Source organism: Phyllostomus hastatus, unplaced genomic scaffold (genome assembly GCF_019186645.2).
Source record: "Phyllostomus hastatus isolate PE091 unplaced genomic scaffold, TTU_PhHast_1.1 phas_scaffold_555, whole genome shotgun sequence".
Classification (NCBI taxonomy): domain Eukaryota; kingdom Metazoa; phylum Chordata; class Mammalia; order Chiroptera; family Phyllostomidae; genus Phyllostomus; species Phyllostomus hastatus.
The window spans coordinates 169,312-186,761 of record NW_025334036.1 but is presented as its reverse complement, the minus strand read 5'-3'; the positions used below and the strand labels follow the sequence as shown (position 1 = coordinate 186,761).

Genomic DNA, 17,450 nt, shown 5'->3' with positions numbered 1-17,450 from the left:
GCAGGGACTTTTTTTGCCTTCACTATGTAGACACTGTTCAGTCTTTGAGTGGACACGGTGCTTGGTGTTCGTGGAGACACGGCTTCACCGAGTTTCCCAAACCTGCCCGATGTTGACAGCTCTTGACACAATGGGGAAGTCTGGTGCAAGCGTTTGTGGGCGAGAGTTGAGTAGTCGGGCCTCCCAGGAAGGGAACACTGGTCTCAGCCCGTGGAGGTCTCAGCGCTGCCCGTGTGAGCGAGCCTTACAATGCGAGTAACCCCCACTGCCCCTTCCCAGGCGGGGCAGAGACAAGTCGCCCCTCGGAGTCCTCATGTCCACCTCCCAGGTGTGAGCAGAGCGAGTGCCCCTGTTGTAAGTGACCGAGGTTCGGTGTGGTTGGTTTGGCAACACCCGGTAACCTGAACACCCGGCTGCTTGCCGGTACCCATGGCTCCGTCTGCCACCCCCGATGACCCTGATGAGGTGCCGTGTTCCGGGGTTACCATCCAGTCACCGGGGACCAGGCTGATCACTTTGGATTTCTGCCATCATGGAGGGTGACCAGTCTGTCCTCACTCAGGGAGTAGATCCATGTCTAGGAATCTCGGTATGGACTTGCCTTCTCTGCAGTCCCTTTGTCAGCGTTGTCGCCCGTGGGCTCAGAAACGCGCACTTGCTGTCAGGGTGTCCTGCACAGGGTGTCGCTCCCGACCTGCCGCTCCAGCCCGAGGCGGGTGGGACGAGCCCCTGCAGATGCAGGTGTGCTGCCGGTGCGGGGTGAGCTCTGGACGGCTGAGGGTCTGCCCTTGAGGGGATGTGGAGTGTGCTTCCACTGGAGGGCCCGTGCGTGCTGGCGACCCCAGAATGCACTGGGGCGGCCCTTCCTGAGTCCAGGCTGGCGTGGCATCTCCCGCCACATTCACTGGGTTTGCTCCCTGTTCCTTCAGCTTCGGATTCTGCTGGTTCCCAAGGAGACATGCCCTCTCCAGGGACACACTGTTCCCCTGGACTGGGCACCACTGTGGCGCTGGGGGAGGGGAGCTTCCGTGCTATGGGGCCCGTGACTGGAGAACGAGGGGCGGTGGGACCCCTGTCTGGGACTCTCTCAGTGCTTCCACACCCCTAGGAAACACTTAATAGGAAACTATAGAAATGAAAAGGGCTGCTGATAAGACCACTGAAGGCTGAGGCTCTTAAAAAAAAAAGACAACAGCTGAGGTGCTGGCTGGGAGCAAAGGAATCGAACTAGAAGGAAGTTTTCAAACGCCAGCTGACGCCTGTGAGGACTAGAGAGACGGGGACTGTGACCACGAGGTTCCTTTTCTCAGGGCACCTGGGGTCGGGGTGCCTCTCCCCTCTGGTGGGTGGGCGGGCGAGCGTGCGTGCTGTCCTTGGTGTGAAGGACGGGCGCCGTGGCAGTGAAACCGCAGTGCTGGCTGTGACGGCGGCAGTGGGGTGTGGATGCTGAGCACCCTCGGGGAGGGTGAGGTGGACTTGGGCTCTGGACCCGGCTTTCGGATGCTGGGGTTGGGGCTCCCAATTGTCTCCTTTCTGGGCTTCTTGTGAAGTCCTGCCAGTAGGGGGCACTAGAGGGAGGCTGGAAGCTGAGAGTCGGGAATAGGATCTTCCCCTTGCTGGGGCCTCGGGCGGGCTTTCTCCTGCCCCTCAGGGACCAGCGCAGCCGGAACACATTCCCATCATGGAGTAGTGTCCAGCCTTTATAAATGGTAAGTTCATGGAAGCTAACTTGTTAAGATCTGAATAGTGCAGTCGTGAAAAAACAGAACACGCAGCACGCTGCACGGCCTGATGCCAGCGCCCGGGAAGTTCGTGCATCGGGCCTGCTCGCCTCACCCGTCCGCAGGGCCCCTGGCTTCCCGAGAGCGAGGGTGACCCCTGCGCCCGGCCCCCTGCTTTCCTCTGCACGCAGGCTGCCGTTCCGCTTCCCATGGGAGCTCTGTCCCCAAATCTTGGCTCTGCCCTGCTCCCCGCCCCAGGGGCTCCAGACGGGCAAGCCCCAGCTCCAGCAGCCCTGGTGGGCAGCTGCTGCCAAGTGGCCCACCCCCTCGGGCCGTTCTGGGGAGGAAAGTTGTCTCTCCCCACCTTGCGAATGGCACACGGTGACTCGATTCGTTTAAAATGGCAAGAAGGTCCCGGCTTGCACTGGCTTTGGCCCTCTCTGAACACTCCTGTTGGGCCCGGGTAGGGGCCAGGCGCCCCTTTCCCGCCTGTCTCCTGGCCCTGGGTCTGCAGGGGTGGTCCCTCGGGCCCTTCTGGGTCCTGGTGCGGTGGGCACCCTTGGCTGTGAGGTCCTACACTAAAGCAGACACCCTGTTTGCACTCCTGTGCCCGAGAACCCTAGTTAACGAAAGCTGTGTGTGCTGTGTGGGAAGAAAGTCAGCCTGGAGCACAAGGGTTCTTCCTCCTCGCACCCACTCCAAGTCCAGCGCCGTTCTCGGCTCAGCACAGGTCCCCCCGACCCTGCCTGTGGGGGCCTGCGGGGGTGGGGGCCACAGTGGCCGTGCCGAGGGGCGGACAGTTGAGGGCCCTGCTCTTGCTGAGAAGCCCTGACTGTCAGGGGGGCTGCCAGGCCGCGCCGGGCCCCCTGCCCTTTGGGGAGAGTCCAGTTGGGGAAAGTAAAAGATGTCTTTGTGTTGCTTGTTTGAATTTTGACATGTAGCATATTCAGGCTAATCTTAGAAAAACAGGAATTGAAGATGAGGAAGAAGAAATGAGCTGAAGTGGAGGTTTCAGAAGCACAGCCTTGTGGGAGACAGGGCAGCTGAGCCCGGGGTGTGGTTCCTGCTCCGGGGCAGGGGCTGGACGGCCGTGGGGACACATGATGTGGGGGTGCCTGGCAATGACTGGGGTTGGACCTGCTGCTGAGGCTGCGTGTGTACGGAGGAGGGGGCGGTGCTGTGAGACTACACCCGGGCCCAGGCCCCTGGCACGCGCTCCATTATCCCATCAGAAAACCATTTGTCCTCCTGCGTCCCCCCCCCCCCCCCGGCAGAGGTGACACCAGCACCCACGTTGTCCACCCTCCCTGCAGACACCCGGGCAACCCCCTTGCCCCCCCCCCCGCCCCACCCCGGGAGGCCTGAGCCCTGAGGGCAGGCCCAACCTGGGTCATCTTTGGTCCCCAGCACATAGCACGGGCCTGGAAGTGCCCGGGGCAGTGCTCCCTGGAAGTTTATTGAGTCAAGGCCACACAGAAGACGGTCCCCAGAGCTCTCTGGAGGTGAGCAGCAGCCCCGCCCAGGGGATAAAGAAGGTTCTTGGTCAGTGCCAGTCCGTCAGAAACAAGGCCTAAGGCACGTCTGGTCAGGAGATGGGTGGACTTGGGGCCTGCTGGGACCCTCGCTCAGGCGGTGAGGGTGTGAGGGGGGGGCCCTGGGCAGCTCCCCCAGTGCTCCCTCCACAGCAGGACGCCCACCATTGGCCCCGGCGGGCTGGTGTTCCTCTCTCTCTGCCTGCCGGCGGGTCGCAGCCGCCGGGTCACAGCCGCCGCATCCGAGCTCACACCTGCGGGATGGGGTAGGAGGCGCAGGCGGCCAGCCCGCACATGTTCTTCCCACGCTCGATGAGGAAGTACCTGGGCAGAGAGCGTGGGCTGAGGCCTGGTGGGCGGCTGCCCTTCCTGCAGCGCTTGGCTGCCCACCAAGATCCGACTCCAGGGAGGAGCCCCCTGAACTCCTTCATAAAGCGGCGGCCTGGGGCTCGGTCATCTCCAGGAAACCAGCGGCCTGACTTCGTGAATGGGATTCCATTTCTCACTCCTCAGAATTCCCCAAGGGCCCTGACGTGGTTCGTTAAGCATCCCTGGGTCCCCGGGGAAAGGGGTGGCCTCAGGGGACAGACTGGCTGCCCCGATTTCCCGTTTCCCACACACAGACCGCCCCGAGGCAGGCTGGGCCTGTGTTCCCAGCAGAGGTCTGCTATAGGGCGGAGCCAGACAGACTCCTGGTTCGACTGAGCTGGTAAGACCCGAGGCCCAGGGCTGGAGAGGGGGCTGCGAGAGGGGTTTTGTGCTCACACGTGTTTCTCACCCCCCAGGGTTCCGCGACCGACCAGCTCGTTTTGGGGAAGCTACACGTTTGTTTGCAGGGCCGTCCTGCCCTCCCCCAGAACGGGGGCCTGGGCTTACCCGTTCATCCCCCAGTTGGGGCCCCAGGAGTTCTTCACGATCCAGTAGGGCTTGCCGTTTTGTTCTCCGTACCCGACAGCTAGGACGGCGTGGTTGACTTTGTCTGGGGTTTTATGACAGGAAGTACTGGAAAACAAAAATAAACCGGCTTTGACAGTCTGGGGAGACCGACGTGAAGAGCCCAGTCGCAGCCAGCGTCTCTGAGTGCCTCTTGCAGGTGCCGGGAAGGGAGAGGCCCTTTGCTCTTAGCCGTGCGCACACAGCGGAGAGAAGGTGCCACCCAGCAGGGGGCGCAAGCGCAGTGGCTCTGCTGCTCCGTCCTTATTTTTAAGACTACCTGTGTTTAGGGCAAATACCAGGTTTTCCATTGGCATAGGGTCCACGAGGAAATTCTGAGAGGTTCCAGAGAACAGACTGAGGGACTGTGTGGTAACCCAGCCAACGTGTATCACGTGCGGGCGTGAGCGGCGTTGGCGCCCTGGGCAGTGGGCTGGGGGCTGGGACGGTGGGAGACGGAGGGAGCCCCGGGGACACGGTCTGGCCCAACAAGGACCGGGTGGATGGGCGGGGCAGGAAGCCTCCCTGAGACGGGAACTACAAACCCGTGGGGTGAGTCCGGGGCAAGGCACAGGGCAGGACGGGAGGATGGGTGGTTCTGACGGAGGACAAGCTTGGAGGAAGAAGGGCCAGCCGAGCGCAGACACCAGACAGCGGGGGAGGCTGACTGGGCTCTCAGCGGAGGGTGGGCCAGTGGGGTGGGGGGCCCCGGGATAGACCGGGGGAGGCGGCGGCGAGGACTGGCCATGGTGGGCCGGGACAGCAGCACAGGGAAGGTTTCCACAGGCGGGAGATGGCAGGTGGGTCCACCACCTGGAGCAGTGTGAGCCACGCGGGTTCTCAGCAGGGGGCAGTGAGGGGCGGGGAGAGGGCGGAGCAGAGAGCTGGGGTCACCAGCATTTTGGGAGCGGTGGGAGGAGGAGGAGCCACTGCAGGAGGCAGCGGGGTGGGCGGAGCCTGCAGCTGAAGGGTCTGCCTGCGTTTCTCCGTTTCACAGCTTCTGGCTTTTTGACCTGGGTCTTAATTGGAGGCCGCTTTTCCCGCAGGAAGACACAGCTCAAGCTCTGCGCCTGACCTCCCGCCTGCGTGGACCGTGCAGGGCGTGGTGGTGGGGATACAGCAGTGCCAGCACAGGTGGGGGGGTCCGGGGGAGGGTCTCACCTGGAGTAGATGCCCTTCCTGTACAGCATGAAGTCGCTCGTCACCTCGAAGGCGAAGCTCACGGGGTTGTACAGGGCTACCGCCTCCACCATGGCCGCCTCGTCGTTCTGTGGACGGACAGGAGGACTGAGAGACGGACATATGTGACTGCTGTCCCCTCCCCACCCACCTTCAAAATGTGGCCCTTTGCACCCTAGGCCGGGGACAGGCCCAGAGCAGGGTGCATGGCCAGGGGGAAGGAAGAGAAGGCTGTTTGTTTTGGACAAAAACACAGCTCCAAGGGGCCCCCTCACAGCAGGTGTTGGTGACTGAGGCCCCCCACTGTCCTATGCCCAAATGGCCAGGGCCCTCTGGGTTTTCTTTTTCTTTAAGAATATATTTATTTATTTTAGAAAGAGGGGAAGGGAGGGAGAAAGAGAGGGAGAGAAACATCAATGTGTGGTTGCCTCTCACGCGCCCCCTACTGGGGACCTGGCCCCCAACCCAAGCATGCGCCCTGACTGGGACTTGAACCAGCGACCCTTTGGTTCGAAGGCTGGTGCTGCATCCACTGAGCCACCCCAGGCAGGGCTGGGTTTTCTCCTTGGCTTACAAGTCCCTCCTCCCAAACCTGGCCCTGGCCCCCTGTGGCTTTCCTCCCTTGACTGTCCTTTCCTGTCTCTCCTCCCGCGCTGTTCCTTGGGAACCCTAGGCCCAGGCGGGGCCTCTGTGTGGGGGGAGGGGTGGGTACTCACGAGGGTGATGTTGGCCACGTCCTTGACAAAAGCGATGGCCTTTCCGGGCTGGAACTTGCAGTTGCCGTCCTGTTAGGGTGGCAGAGGGCCGGGCATGCAAGTGAGGGGGCCCGGCTGAGACTTAAGGCCTCAGGCCTCCCCCACGCGGTCTGATAACATTTTCGAGGCCGAAGCCCCGTGTCCAGGCCCTGGTGACAGGGTCACTTCAGAGAGCACGGGACACATCTCTTTCTCATAGCGGCAGGACGGTGCTGCGCTGGCAGATGACCAGGCTCGGCTGTGGACTGGCGGGGATGGGGTGATGGCGGGGGCCGCTGGCATGGTCAGCAGGCCTTGGATGCCGCGGGCATGGGCCCAGGGGCACGTCCTGCACGTGAGTCTGTGTGGTCACAGTCCTGATGGGCCACAGGGTGGGAGGAGGGAGAGCAGCGGGGCCGGGCGAGGGGCAGTGGAGGCGTGGCCGGGGAGAGGCAGGGGACTCTGAAGGTTGCGAGGGGCGGTCCTGCGGCTGAGGGGGCCGGCAAGGGGCGTGGTCTGACGCGCTGGCAAGCACGGGAAGTTGGAGGGAGCTACCTTGCCCTCGTAGGGGTAGCTGTCCTCGCCCATGATGCCCTTGTTGTAGCGGATGTACTCGAAGGCCTGGCTGGGGAGGCCCCTGCGGGGAGCACAGAGGTGCTGCCAGGGCTGGGCCGTGTCTCAGGGGCAGAGGGCGCGGCTGGGGTTACAGCCCCGCTCTGCTCCGCCTGAGGGTGCTTGGGCTTGCAAGGTGACCTTCCCTCCAACACACAGGGACGCTTTTGCCCCCCCCCGGGGTGGTGGGCAGGGCCGTGTCTGTGGCAGCGCCTGGCAGGCACCCTGGGTCCCACGCTAGCAATCAGCAGGCCCTCGGAGCGCGGACGTACCCTCGGCAGCCATGGTTGTTGAAGTTCTGGGCGCAGTCCACCAGCTGCTGCTCCGACTGCAGGTGCGAACGAACACACACCCGTGAGCCCGCGCCTGGGCCGCAACTGTGCTTCCCTCTCCGCAGGGGCCTGGCCGGCTGCCCCGCCAGCCCTCAGGGCAAAGCCGTGGCCGGCAGGAAGTGTCCCCACCCTTGCGGCCAGCTGCTTACCAAAGAGAGCATCTTCCCCGTCTTGATGGCGATTGCAGACTCCAGGGCCCCCGTGGTGGAGAAGGTCCAGCAACTGCCACAGCCGCCCTGGAGGGTGGGTGGGGCCGTGACTGGGCGCGGGGGCTGGACCCGTGTCCGCCACTCAGTGCTGGGCCCCCTCCGGTGGCCTGCGGCTCCCCTGCTTCCAGGTCCTCTGCTGACTCTTCTTCCCACTGGTTCCCAGCAGGATTCAACAAAGTCCTGCTTCTGGAACCTTCTCTCTCCCTTTCCACCTCCCATCTCGTCCCACCCACCACCCTAACTTCTGACTGTAACAAGTCCCCCACCTGTCCCCCTTAGGCTGACCCCCTCCCAGGCCCAGGCCTCCCCACCGGACCCCCAGGCACCTGGCTCTGCCCGTCCAGCCCCATCGTCCATCCCAGCAACTTCTGTCACTGCCCAGCCTCCATGCTCCGGCCTCCAGTGACCGGCCTGCCACCCCCCTCTGTGGGCCCCTGGGCGGCATGTCCCTGGTCTCACCCTGTTTCATCACGTGTGGGACGGAAGGACAGAGCTTGCCTCACGGGGCTGTTAGAAGGCCGATAAGGCCCTGCCTGCCCCACCATTGCCCCATGGCCACCCCTGTTTCTCTCAGCCCTCGGGGTTCAGGCCCTTCTTGCTGCACATGGCATTGCCCTGTTCTGGTCTAATGGCTCGTCTGCATGTGGGTCCCCCATCCCTTCCGCTCCCAGTCTCCCCTCAGCTAAGAGGGGCCCTGTGCCCCCCCCCCCAAGGGGACAGGGCAGGGCCTCACCACAAGCACTGGACCTGGAACTCAGACCCGGTCAGAGAGAGTGGCCTGTGCCACCTGCTTACATCAGGCCCTGAGAGCAAGCCGCTGACCCGAATGGTGGGCGGGTCAGGCCCCCACACCGAGTCCTCGTTGCTCTGAACTGTGGTGGGTTCTCCGATGGGTCACGGCCAGGGGGGAGGGGGGCTCGTTTGCTCCTGGGGGCTGTTTACCTGTCCGGGTCTCTAGGCAGGCTCTGCGCCCCGGGGGGCCGGGGAGGATGTTAAGCTGTGCCCAGGCTTCCAGGAAAGGGGAGAATGTATTTCACGGAGAGTTAACGTGGGAAGCCATGTGTGTCCGGGAAAGCCTGGATTTCCTGGGGCTGAGAGGTTGGCACGGTTCTGAAGAAGCCACTGCAGTGTCACTGCTAGGGGACCGACTTCGGTGGGACTGGGGACAGCAGGGGGTGGGGTCTGACTCTCCAGCCCACAGCAGGGCCCGGCTCTGCATGCAGGAAGGCACGGCGCCCTGCAGGGGGCGCCTTTCCCCACTGAGGGCAGCCCCCTGTCGGGCCAGAGGGTCCCTGAGTTGCTGGATGCCATTCTGCTGATGGTCCACCCGCAGCTACCTAGAGGGAAGCTGCCAAGGAGAGGCTGGGCCCTGGGGGCCCCGCGGGGTAGGAATGGAGCCCTCGTGCCCAGTATCTGCGGTGTTTGGGGGAGGTTTTAGGGGAGACCTGGGGCCAGTGGGGACCCTGCAGTGGGGTGGGGGTGGGGGGAACTTCTGCCCATTGTAATAGGACCTTCGGCCTCTCCAAAGAGACGAGGAAAAGTACAGTTGGGGGTTTGCCTGCCGAGGTTTGGGGTCCTTGTGAGGTTTTCCTCCTGGTAAGCCGCAGGAGAGCGTGGGTGCTCTCGGGGAGAGGATGGGGTTGTCGGAGTACCTGGTTTTTCACTGGCGAGACAAAGCGCCCTTTTTTCCGCCAGTCCACGGAGGTGGGGTAGGGACCTGTACCCCGAAGGTAGTTGCTTTTGGTGGCCGAGCAGTTCTGGAACAATAGATAGAATTTTTTTCGGTGGCGAAGAGAACCATTTAAAACAGCAACAACAACAAAACAGGTGTGTAATGAAAGTGGAGTCGCTAAGAGAGGATGAGAAAGGCGGCAGCTGTCAGAACCACCCTGCCCCCGCCCCAGGCGTTGGCTCCCCTCGGGAGAGCCGGGCCAGCGGGTGCAGTCAGTGCGGGCTCCGCTCTGCCGTTCCGTCCGAGGGGCAGGTGCGGGGCGAACGAGGCTGCGCTATAATGGAAGTCTGTCCCATGCAGTGTTTATGCTAAAATATTCTGTTGTTGTTGATCTGAAGCTGGATTTTCACTGGGCATCTGTATGTTGCCGGGCAACCCCGAGTTCAGCATCCTCGGCGCTGAGGCTGCGAGGGCTGAGGGGCCCTGACCTCCGGCCGCCCAGAGAGCCTGGGGCCCCAGCAGCGGCTGTGTCTGGTGTGAACCTGCCTGGGGGCGTGGGGTTGTCCCCAAGTTCCGGTGACACCTACCTGAGGCTCCGACCAAAGAAACCTGCGTTTAAACTCAGCAAACGTCATGTCTGAGAAGGGGTTTATTCCCACTGAAAAAAAAGGAGGAAAAAGAAAAACCGGAGTGAAAAAAGAAAGAGCTCCTCTGTAAGTCACTACGAAAGAGACAGAAAAGCGTGAAAGCCCCACGTTTGTTTGCGCCCCCGCCCCCAGGCCGCCACAGCTCGGCCGCCACAGCTCGGCCGCTGCACGTTTTTAAATGCCACGTGATCCCATCCCCGAGCTCGGCCCCCGGCTGGGCCTCAGAGTCCCCGGGGGAGCTTGTCGGCAGGGCATCTGGGGTCTGTCCAGAGAGTGTCCCGCCAGGTACTATGAGAAAGATTTTTATGGAAAAAGATACTCATTAATTGTTGGGCCTGGAGGGGCGGCAGCTTCCTAATCAAAAAACACGGTCAGCATGGCCTTGATCTTTGCTGCGCCTTCTTTGCGTGTGGAGGGCCTGGCTAGGTGTATTTTCTGGACAGACCTGGTACTTGCCAGCTGCTGCCCAGCGGCTGTGAGTCTGGGGTCTGGGCCTGGGCACTCACGGCTTCAGATGCCCCACTGGTAAGTCTTTTAGATGCCCAGGGACAGAAGCACAGTACCCGAGCCAGGTGCCTGCGCACCTGCCACCTCCTTCAGCGTCATCTCCACTTCCTAGCCCAGTCGCTTTCAGAGACTGTGACCCCAGCCAGGTCGCACAGCCGGTACTGGGCAGAAACGACATCCAACCCAGGCCTCCCTGCAGCTCGCGCCTGAGGCCCGTGTCCCCGGCATAGCCGACAGTGCCATCATTTGGAAACCATGAGTGCCCCGGAGGGAAGGCGGATGTCCCTGGAGGCAGATGTCCCCCTCGCCCGGCCAGGGCTCAGCCTCTGGGCAGCAGCCCCAGCATGGTGGTCCTAAGTCTGCAGCCCCTTGGATCTCAGGGAGGGTAAAAGCACAGTGGGTCTGAGCCAGCCCCTCCGCCCCTCGCCCCAGGGATTTCTCTGCAGCAATCAGCTGCACCCTCCTCCCAAGGACGGAGAGGCCCTCAGCAAAGCCATCCCCAAGGTACTTTTAAACGTGTGGTTCCTGGCGTTGTGTTCTTTTATCTTCTTCTGGTTGCTGGCAAAGGTCTGCAGCCGGTGCCGGTACTCCTCTGTGCTGTAGGTCTTCTGGTGCTAAAAGAAAACAAAGCAGCCTGAGCTCCTGGGACCTTCATGCAGTTTTCTTCTCTACCAGGACGGATAGAGGCTTTTTTTAAAAAACAAAAAACAAAAAAATTCTTATTTATTTTAGACAGAGGGGAAGGGAAAGAGAAAGAGAGGGAGAGACACATCAGTGTGTGGTTGCATCGTGTGCGCCCCCCTACTGGGGAACCAACCTACAACCCAGGCATGTGCCATGACTGGGAATCGAACCAGTGACCCTTTGGTTCACGGGTGGGCACTCAATTCACTGATCCACACCAGCCAGGGAAGATGGAGCCTTTTTTGCTGCTAATGATTCTCAGGCCAAAACTGTGGCAGTGAGTGTGACACTGTCCTGGGGCTCAGGAAATTATAAAGTCAACCCCCTGCATCCAGGGACTTGTGGCTGGAACGGAGCCCCTGCATGTCCACCAATAGCCCCAGAGGCCCGGTGAAGAGACCTGCCAAGGTCAGGTCACCCCTGGACACCATAGCTGGTGTTGGGCCAAGTTTATGGCCAAATTCACCATTTTTCAAAAGCACATGCACTAGTGTTCTCTGACTGACTGACAGAGCAGCCAGCATGCAGTGTGATTTAAATACAAAGTAAGGACTGAGCACCAGCCCGTGAACCAAAGGGTCGCCGGTTCATTTCCCAGTCAGGGCACATGCCTGGGTTGTGGGCCAGGTCCCCAGTAGGGGGCGTTTGAGAGGCAACCACACATTGATGTTTCTCTCCCTCTCTCCCTTTCCCTCTCTCTAAAAAGAATCAAAATCTTTAAATAAAAACAAAACAGGGACTGAACCCCGGGGCTGGAGATCCCCTCCAGTACCGGGCACCTCTGGAAGGTGCCTGCGAACCTTTCCACGGGCTGGGAAAGACCCGGAGGGTGCGGTTGGAAAGCCCCGCCCCATGGTCTCGAATCTGGCACGGCGACCGGGAAACTGAGAGGGAGAGGAATGAAGAGCTTCAGAAAGAAGAAGTCGGGCACTGACCTGCTGCATCCATGACTTAAAGCGAAACGTCTCTGCAGAGAGAAAGAAAGAAAAAAATCAGGCGTGGGCGCCTTGCCCAGGGAGGCACTTGAGAACTGATTTGCATTTCAGGAAACTGGGTTAAACATACAGCCCCAAGAATGGTGCCAACACCAGAATGGCCACCGCACCAGAAGGAAGCACACTCTGATGGCTGTGGTATCCAAACTGGCTTTGCAAAGCTCCTTAACCTGCGGGGTGAAAGCCCAGAGAGCACCTCCTAGGGGGCTTCGGGGGCGCTGCTGATGCCACCGCTAGATTGTGGAAATTCATTGAAATGTGTGTTTGACGATTCGTGTGCTTTTCTGCATGATACTGTGTATCAATAAGAAGTTAATTGAATGGTCCACATATAGTCAGCAGTTTTTTCATTAAAAGCACAGAGAGTAACTATCTTAGCTGTCACAGTCCCCACCGTCTCGGTCACAGCCTCTCTGTCCTTGTACTGGGGCAGCAAATGGGTGTGACTCTCCCAATAAACCTGTATTTGCAGTGACCGCCTGGCCACTTGTCTGAGGACCCTGGTTTTGCTCCCCCCGGTCCATGTTTAAGTCACCTCAGAGCGCTGAGCACCATGGACAGCAGTTGGCCACCCAGTGCGAGTCGCTGGTCACCAGGGTGGCAGAACTGGGAAAATAACCACCCCTTCTCCCCTGGAGATGACATCCAGGCCTCGGTGGTGCTCCAGCTCCAGGCCCAGAAAAGCAGCAGAGCCAGGTGGGCAACGCCAGAACCAACTGCAGGGGACGAGAGACCCCCCGCCCTGGCACGGACCCCTCAGAGGAGACTGGGACCCTGCCAGGGCGCCCCTGGAGAACCGATGAATACTTTGCTGAGCCCTTCCCTGATGAGATCCCTGCCCACCCACGGGAAAAGAAACAAGATGAAAACTCAGGCATCCCCTCTCCCTTCTTCTGCTGCAGCTTCTTCCCCCGCTGGCCCGGGTCTCCTAACTTTGAGGGCAATGGGCAGCGGCAGCGTGTCCCAGGCTAATGCCCCGACCTGTCCCCAAGGCCCCCTCTTCTCTGGCTTCCCAGTGAGCAAAGGCAGCCCAGCCTGGGCTCTCCTGCTGCTTCTGTGCTAAACCCTTCCTGGTCTCACTGTCCGCAGCTTGAATAAACATGCCCTCGTAGTCCCCTGCACCCCCGTTGGCCCCAGGCAGCCCCGCTCGGGGCCAGACCCCGTCCGGGAACGGAATCCATGTACCATGATTTAATGCGCACCGTCGTCAACATGAACCTCCTCTTCCAGAAGAGTCGGACGTGTCACGTAGTTTCTATTTCCCCTGAACCCACGTCTCCGCCCACACCCCACTTGTTCATACTTGATCGCACAAACGTCGTTTTGTGAGACAAGATCAAAAAGTATTAATTCTTTTTACTCCCTGTGACCCACACCTCTCTGAATATTACACACATTTTTTTTTTCTGGATCGAGGAATCATCATCGTTATTATTCATACCCGATGGGTTAAAGCATTTCAGATATGTTATCCAGTATGAAAAGCAATTCTTCAACAGAGAAAGTTAACTTATATTAAAAAACGCATCTCAGCCCTGGCTGGCGTAGCTCAGTGGATTGAGCTCGGGCTGGGAACCAAAGTGTCCCAGGTTCGATTCCCAGCCAGGGTACATTCCTGGGTTGCAGGCCATAACCCCCAGCAACCGCACATTGATGTTTCTCTCTCTCTCTCTCTATCTCCCTCCCTTCCCTCTCTAAAAAATAAAAAATAAATAAATAAGTCTTAAAAAAAACACACACACAAAAAATGCATCTCTTAATTTGATAAACAGGACTTTCCTAACCACCCCCGCAACTGGATTTTTATCTTCGTGGGTGAACATGGTCTGTTTTTATAATGGGTCAGCATAACTTCTGGTCTCTGCTCTTTTATAGGTCAAAGGGCTACTCAAAAAAGCTTATTGCTTACTTAATAATAAGCAATACAAATATTGATTGGTTATTGCTTCTGGGACCATGAAGTCCATTTTTAATTTTTTTTAAATATTGATTTTAGAGAGGGAGCAGAATGGAGAGGGAGCAAGAGAAATGTTGATCTCTCGTCTCACTCATTGCTTCATGTGCGTGGGCCCTGACCTGAGACCAAACCCGCTGCCTTGGCGTCCTGGGGCCACGCTCTCGCCAACTGAGCCCCCCGGCCGGGGCAGGAAGGCCGTTCTTAAACCGATGCCGCTCAGTTCCTTGCACTCCTCACCACGCCCGAGTCACATGCTGCCTGATCACTCCACACTGTTTCTGAGACCCCATCCGCTGACAGACACCCGGCATGGTCCGTGAGACGCTCTTTCAAGCTCACTCTCCGTGGAGAATCCACGGCCTTGACGGGTCTGCCACCGCAGGCCTCTGCATTGCCTGCCTCTGGTCCCAGGGCCCAGATTTAGGGTGAAGGGAAGGAAAGGCCCCCTGAAAACTGATTCCCGGTCTGTGCCGGAGTCCCCTGGAATTTCTCTGTGTTCCCTGCGGTTTCCCCCCGCCCCCCTGTGCCCCCATCCCCGCCACACCCAGTTGGAAGATCTCTGCTGTACGGAATTTGGATCTCTCCTGTGGGTCACAGACTGTTCCAGAAACCTGGGGGAAATGCACGTTCTCCCGGCACCTGCCCTGTGGGGCACTCGGGTTTGAATCAGATGGAATTGGGGACAACTGACTGGTGTTTGCCCCCCAGGGAGGTAACAACAGCAACACGCAGGTGGAAATACTGGACTACTGGAGGTCCGTGGAAGAAGCAGCTGGGGATGACCCCGGTGGGGCCCAGCCTGGGCTAGATCCATGTCAGCCCACTGTGACTCCAGGAGGAAGTACCCCCTCGTCCTGCGAGACGGAAGTACTCCCGTCTGCGAGGCTGCGGGGGGGTATCCACAACGGGGCTCCCCAGACGTGCCGCAGCCTGTTTATGTCCAGCCCACAAACTAAAGATGGCCTTTCTAGCTTTGAACTGTTGGGAAAAAATGACCGAGTACGGTACCTGAAAATCACTTGAATTCAAATGTCACTTCTCATAAATCGGAGGGATTTATGGGAACAGCACCACACTGGTCCTTTTGCATTCGGCCTATGGCCGCTCTCCCTGTACCCGGCAGAGTTAAGTGGTTGCTAGGGAGACCGTGTGGCCCACAAATCTTGGAATATTTACTGTCTGGCCTTTTAGAGAAAGTTTGCCCAGCCCTGCCCTGGAGTGAGGAGGGCCCGCGGGGTGCACGTCTCAGCTCCGGGGTGAGTCAGAGCCCTCGCCTGAGGCAGCTGGGTCACCCTCAGGGTGGGACTGACCTGGGCCTAGGCGCCCTTCAGGTTTGCAAGACGGGGGTCTCTCTTGTACAAGTGGGTTGGAAGAAGACAAGATTCAGAGTAGACGAAATCGAGCTTCAGTCCCCCACCCGAGGCTGCTTTTTCTGTCCCCAGTGTGAGGGGCCAGGGGGACTGGTGAGCCCAGAGCCGGTGGGTGGCGGGCAGCGGCGGGGAAGGAGAGAGAGCGCGGGGCTCGCCGGGAGCCCTCTGTGTTCAGGGGCTGAAGGTGCTGCTGCTCTAGGCGACTCCAGACTGCTGTCCCGCTCATTCTGCGAGGGGCACGAGCATATCTGGGGATCCCCGTCTGCAGGTCCGGGAAAGCGGCCAGGAGAGGCTGGGAAGGCCCCGCGCTCGTCCCGCAGGCGCAGATCCAAGCGCTGCGTGTCCTAGGGTGGGGGGAGGCCACAGGGCCGCTGCACGCTCCTTTGGGACCCTAGCCTCTGCATCCAACTGCGCAGCGGGCCCGGGACACTTGTCCACCGGTCCTCCGGTCGTGCATACCCCTTCTTTCAAGCCCCCTCTCGTAACGCAGCGCACCCCTCCGGGTCCCGACTCCAGAGTCCTGGGCCGCAGTTCCTCCCGACGCGGTGCGCCCCCGCCAAGTTCTCTGAGTCTGGAACTCGGATCCCGGACCCCCAAAACTGCCACCCACGTACCTGGGGAGCCCAAAGACAGGCTTGCAGCGCCAAGGGCCAGGGGTCCGAGCAGCCAGGCCCCTGCGCAGAGCAGCGGCAGCGCGGCCCACATCGCGGCGAAGTCGGCGGCGGACTCTGCTCCGGGAGCGCAGAGGTGGCGCGTGCGGAGCTCTGGCGCCTAGCCCCGCTGGGCGGGGCGGGGGCGGTGGGCGGGGCTGGGACTGTGGGCGGGGCTGGAGTGCGGAGGAAGGGTCGGAATTGGGGGCGGGGCCTCGATGGGGCGGGACTGTAGCTTGGGGGCGGGGCTGGAATAGGGCGGGGCTTCGCAGGACTTTGAGGGCCTACCCTCCAACCCTCCGACCCTCCAGGTCTCTGCCACCTCCTTCCTCGCCCCTCTCAAAGCCCACGGTCCCCCTGGTCCCCGTCACAGCCTTTCTCTGCAAGGAGGACGAGCTGGACTGCCTGTCTTCAGGTCCTACATCCGCTCGGGCTGGCTTGACTGCGGGGGTGGGGGAGTGACAGTTGGCCTCTCCGTCTGGCCACCTGCCACTCCCAGAGCCCCCAACTCAGGCACTCAGTAACCACGTGGCAGGGTAGAAGGGTGTCCCTAGGGTAGGGGTGACAGCTGTCTTTGTGAGTTTTGCCCCGCCAAAACAAACAAACAAATAAGCAAGCAAACAAACATATTAGTCTTAATGCTGAGAAAGTAATTTTATTTTCCAATCTGAACAAAGGAGGAATATTGAGAGGGGGACTCAAGCATTAAAGATGCTAGGCTGTAGTTATAGTCGATGGGCTTAAGCGATCAATGCCTGTGGAAAGCTAGTGTTCATGACCTGCAGCGGTGGACAAGCCATTCAATCTTTGAGCCTCAGGGAGGCTGCGAGCAACTGATGGGGGTGGTCGGAGAAGCAGAAAAAGACATAGTAGGAAGCCCTGGCTGGTGTGGCTCAGTGGGTGGAGTGTGAACCGGCCTGTGAACCAAAGGGTCACCGGTTCGATTCCCAGTCAGGGCACACGCCCGGGTTGCGGGCCAGGTCCCCAGTGAGGGGTGCACGAGAGGCAACCATACATTGGTCTTTCTCTCCCTCTCTCCCTCCCTTCTCCTTTCTCTAAAAATAAATAAATAAAATATTTTTTAAAAAGGAAAATCTCCAGACTGCAACTGTGATCTGATTAACCTTTATTCCAAAGACAATTTTTAGGCTACAAAACCCGCTGTCTTCTCAGACCACCGCTGAACAAAGCACCCATGAAGATTCAGTCCTTGTCCCCACTTTTTGGTTCTGGCGGTGACAGGCAGCAGGAAGGCCGGCTTTGCTGGTTTCAGTGTGCTCTGTAAGATGCTGGGTGTGAGACAACACACATACGACAGGGACCATTTCAAGTGAAGGAAGCATGCCGGGCCAGCCATGGCTTTGCAGGGAGGAGGGAGATTCAGACCCACGGGCTTTGAGTCAGCTCCCGGCGGGGCCGGCCCTTCACTTACATCGCCCTGCAAGGCTGCGTGTGGTTGAGCTCAGGTGGGCAGCTTTCCCGGTCAGTGTGCAGAGGAATCTGAGCCCTGGTTGATCTACTGCCAGTCGGTCATCTGTCCTTTTGCTGGTCAGAGCCCACGGGGCTGGCCAGTCGAACCTGTGCTGGGTGTGCTTGGAGGCCAATGTCTCAGGAGCGACCTTGCATGGTTGCTATTCGGGAAGTTAAGTCACTGGCCTTGGGATAAAGGTGCACCGCTGTGCAGATGTCCTGTCCTTCAGGTGTGTGGCGGCCACC

General features: G+C 59.9%; 1 protein-coding gene across 1 annotated transcript; it reads right to left on the bottom strand.

Annotated features, from left to right (window-relative positions):
* Positions 1-3,149: 3,149 nt before the first annotated feature.
* Positions 3,150-15,868, bottom strand: CTSH (cathepsin H). The gene is made up of 12 exons (XM_045825108.1): positions 15,699-15,868; positions 11,698-11,729; positions 10,587-10,692; positions 9,512-9,582; positions 8,905-9,009; positions 7,193-7,279; positions 6,984-7,039; positions 6,655-6,736; positions 6,082-6,150; positions 5,348-5,454; positions 4,130-4,255; positions 3,150-3,577 (listed from the first exon to the last, which is right to left on the bottom strand). Exons 1-12 carry the CDS (start codon positions 15,787-15,789, stop codon positions 3,502-3,504), a joined length of 1,008 nt encoding a protein of 335 aa, XP_045681064.1. The 5' UTR covers positions 15,790-15,868; the 3' UTR covers positions 3,150-3,501.
* Between the last annotated feature and the right edge of the window lie 1,582 nt (positions 15,869-17,450).

Bases quoted from the DNA above. Each gene is read 5' to 3' on its own strand.
- CTSH (XM_045825108.1), bottom strand. From the start codon at position 15,789: ATGTGGGCCGCGCTGCCGCTGCTCTGCGCAGGGGCCTGGCTGCTCGGA. The intron at 9,010-9,511 runs GTAGGTGTCACC...CTATTGTTCCAG, and splicing joins TTCTTTGGTCGGAGCCTCAG to AACTGCTCGGCCACCAAAAG. The intron at 7,040-7,192 runs GTAAGCAGCTGG...TCGCACCTGCAG, and splicing joins CGGGGAAGATGCTCTCTTTG to TCGGAGCAGCAGCTGGTGGA.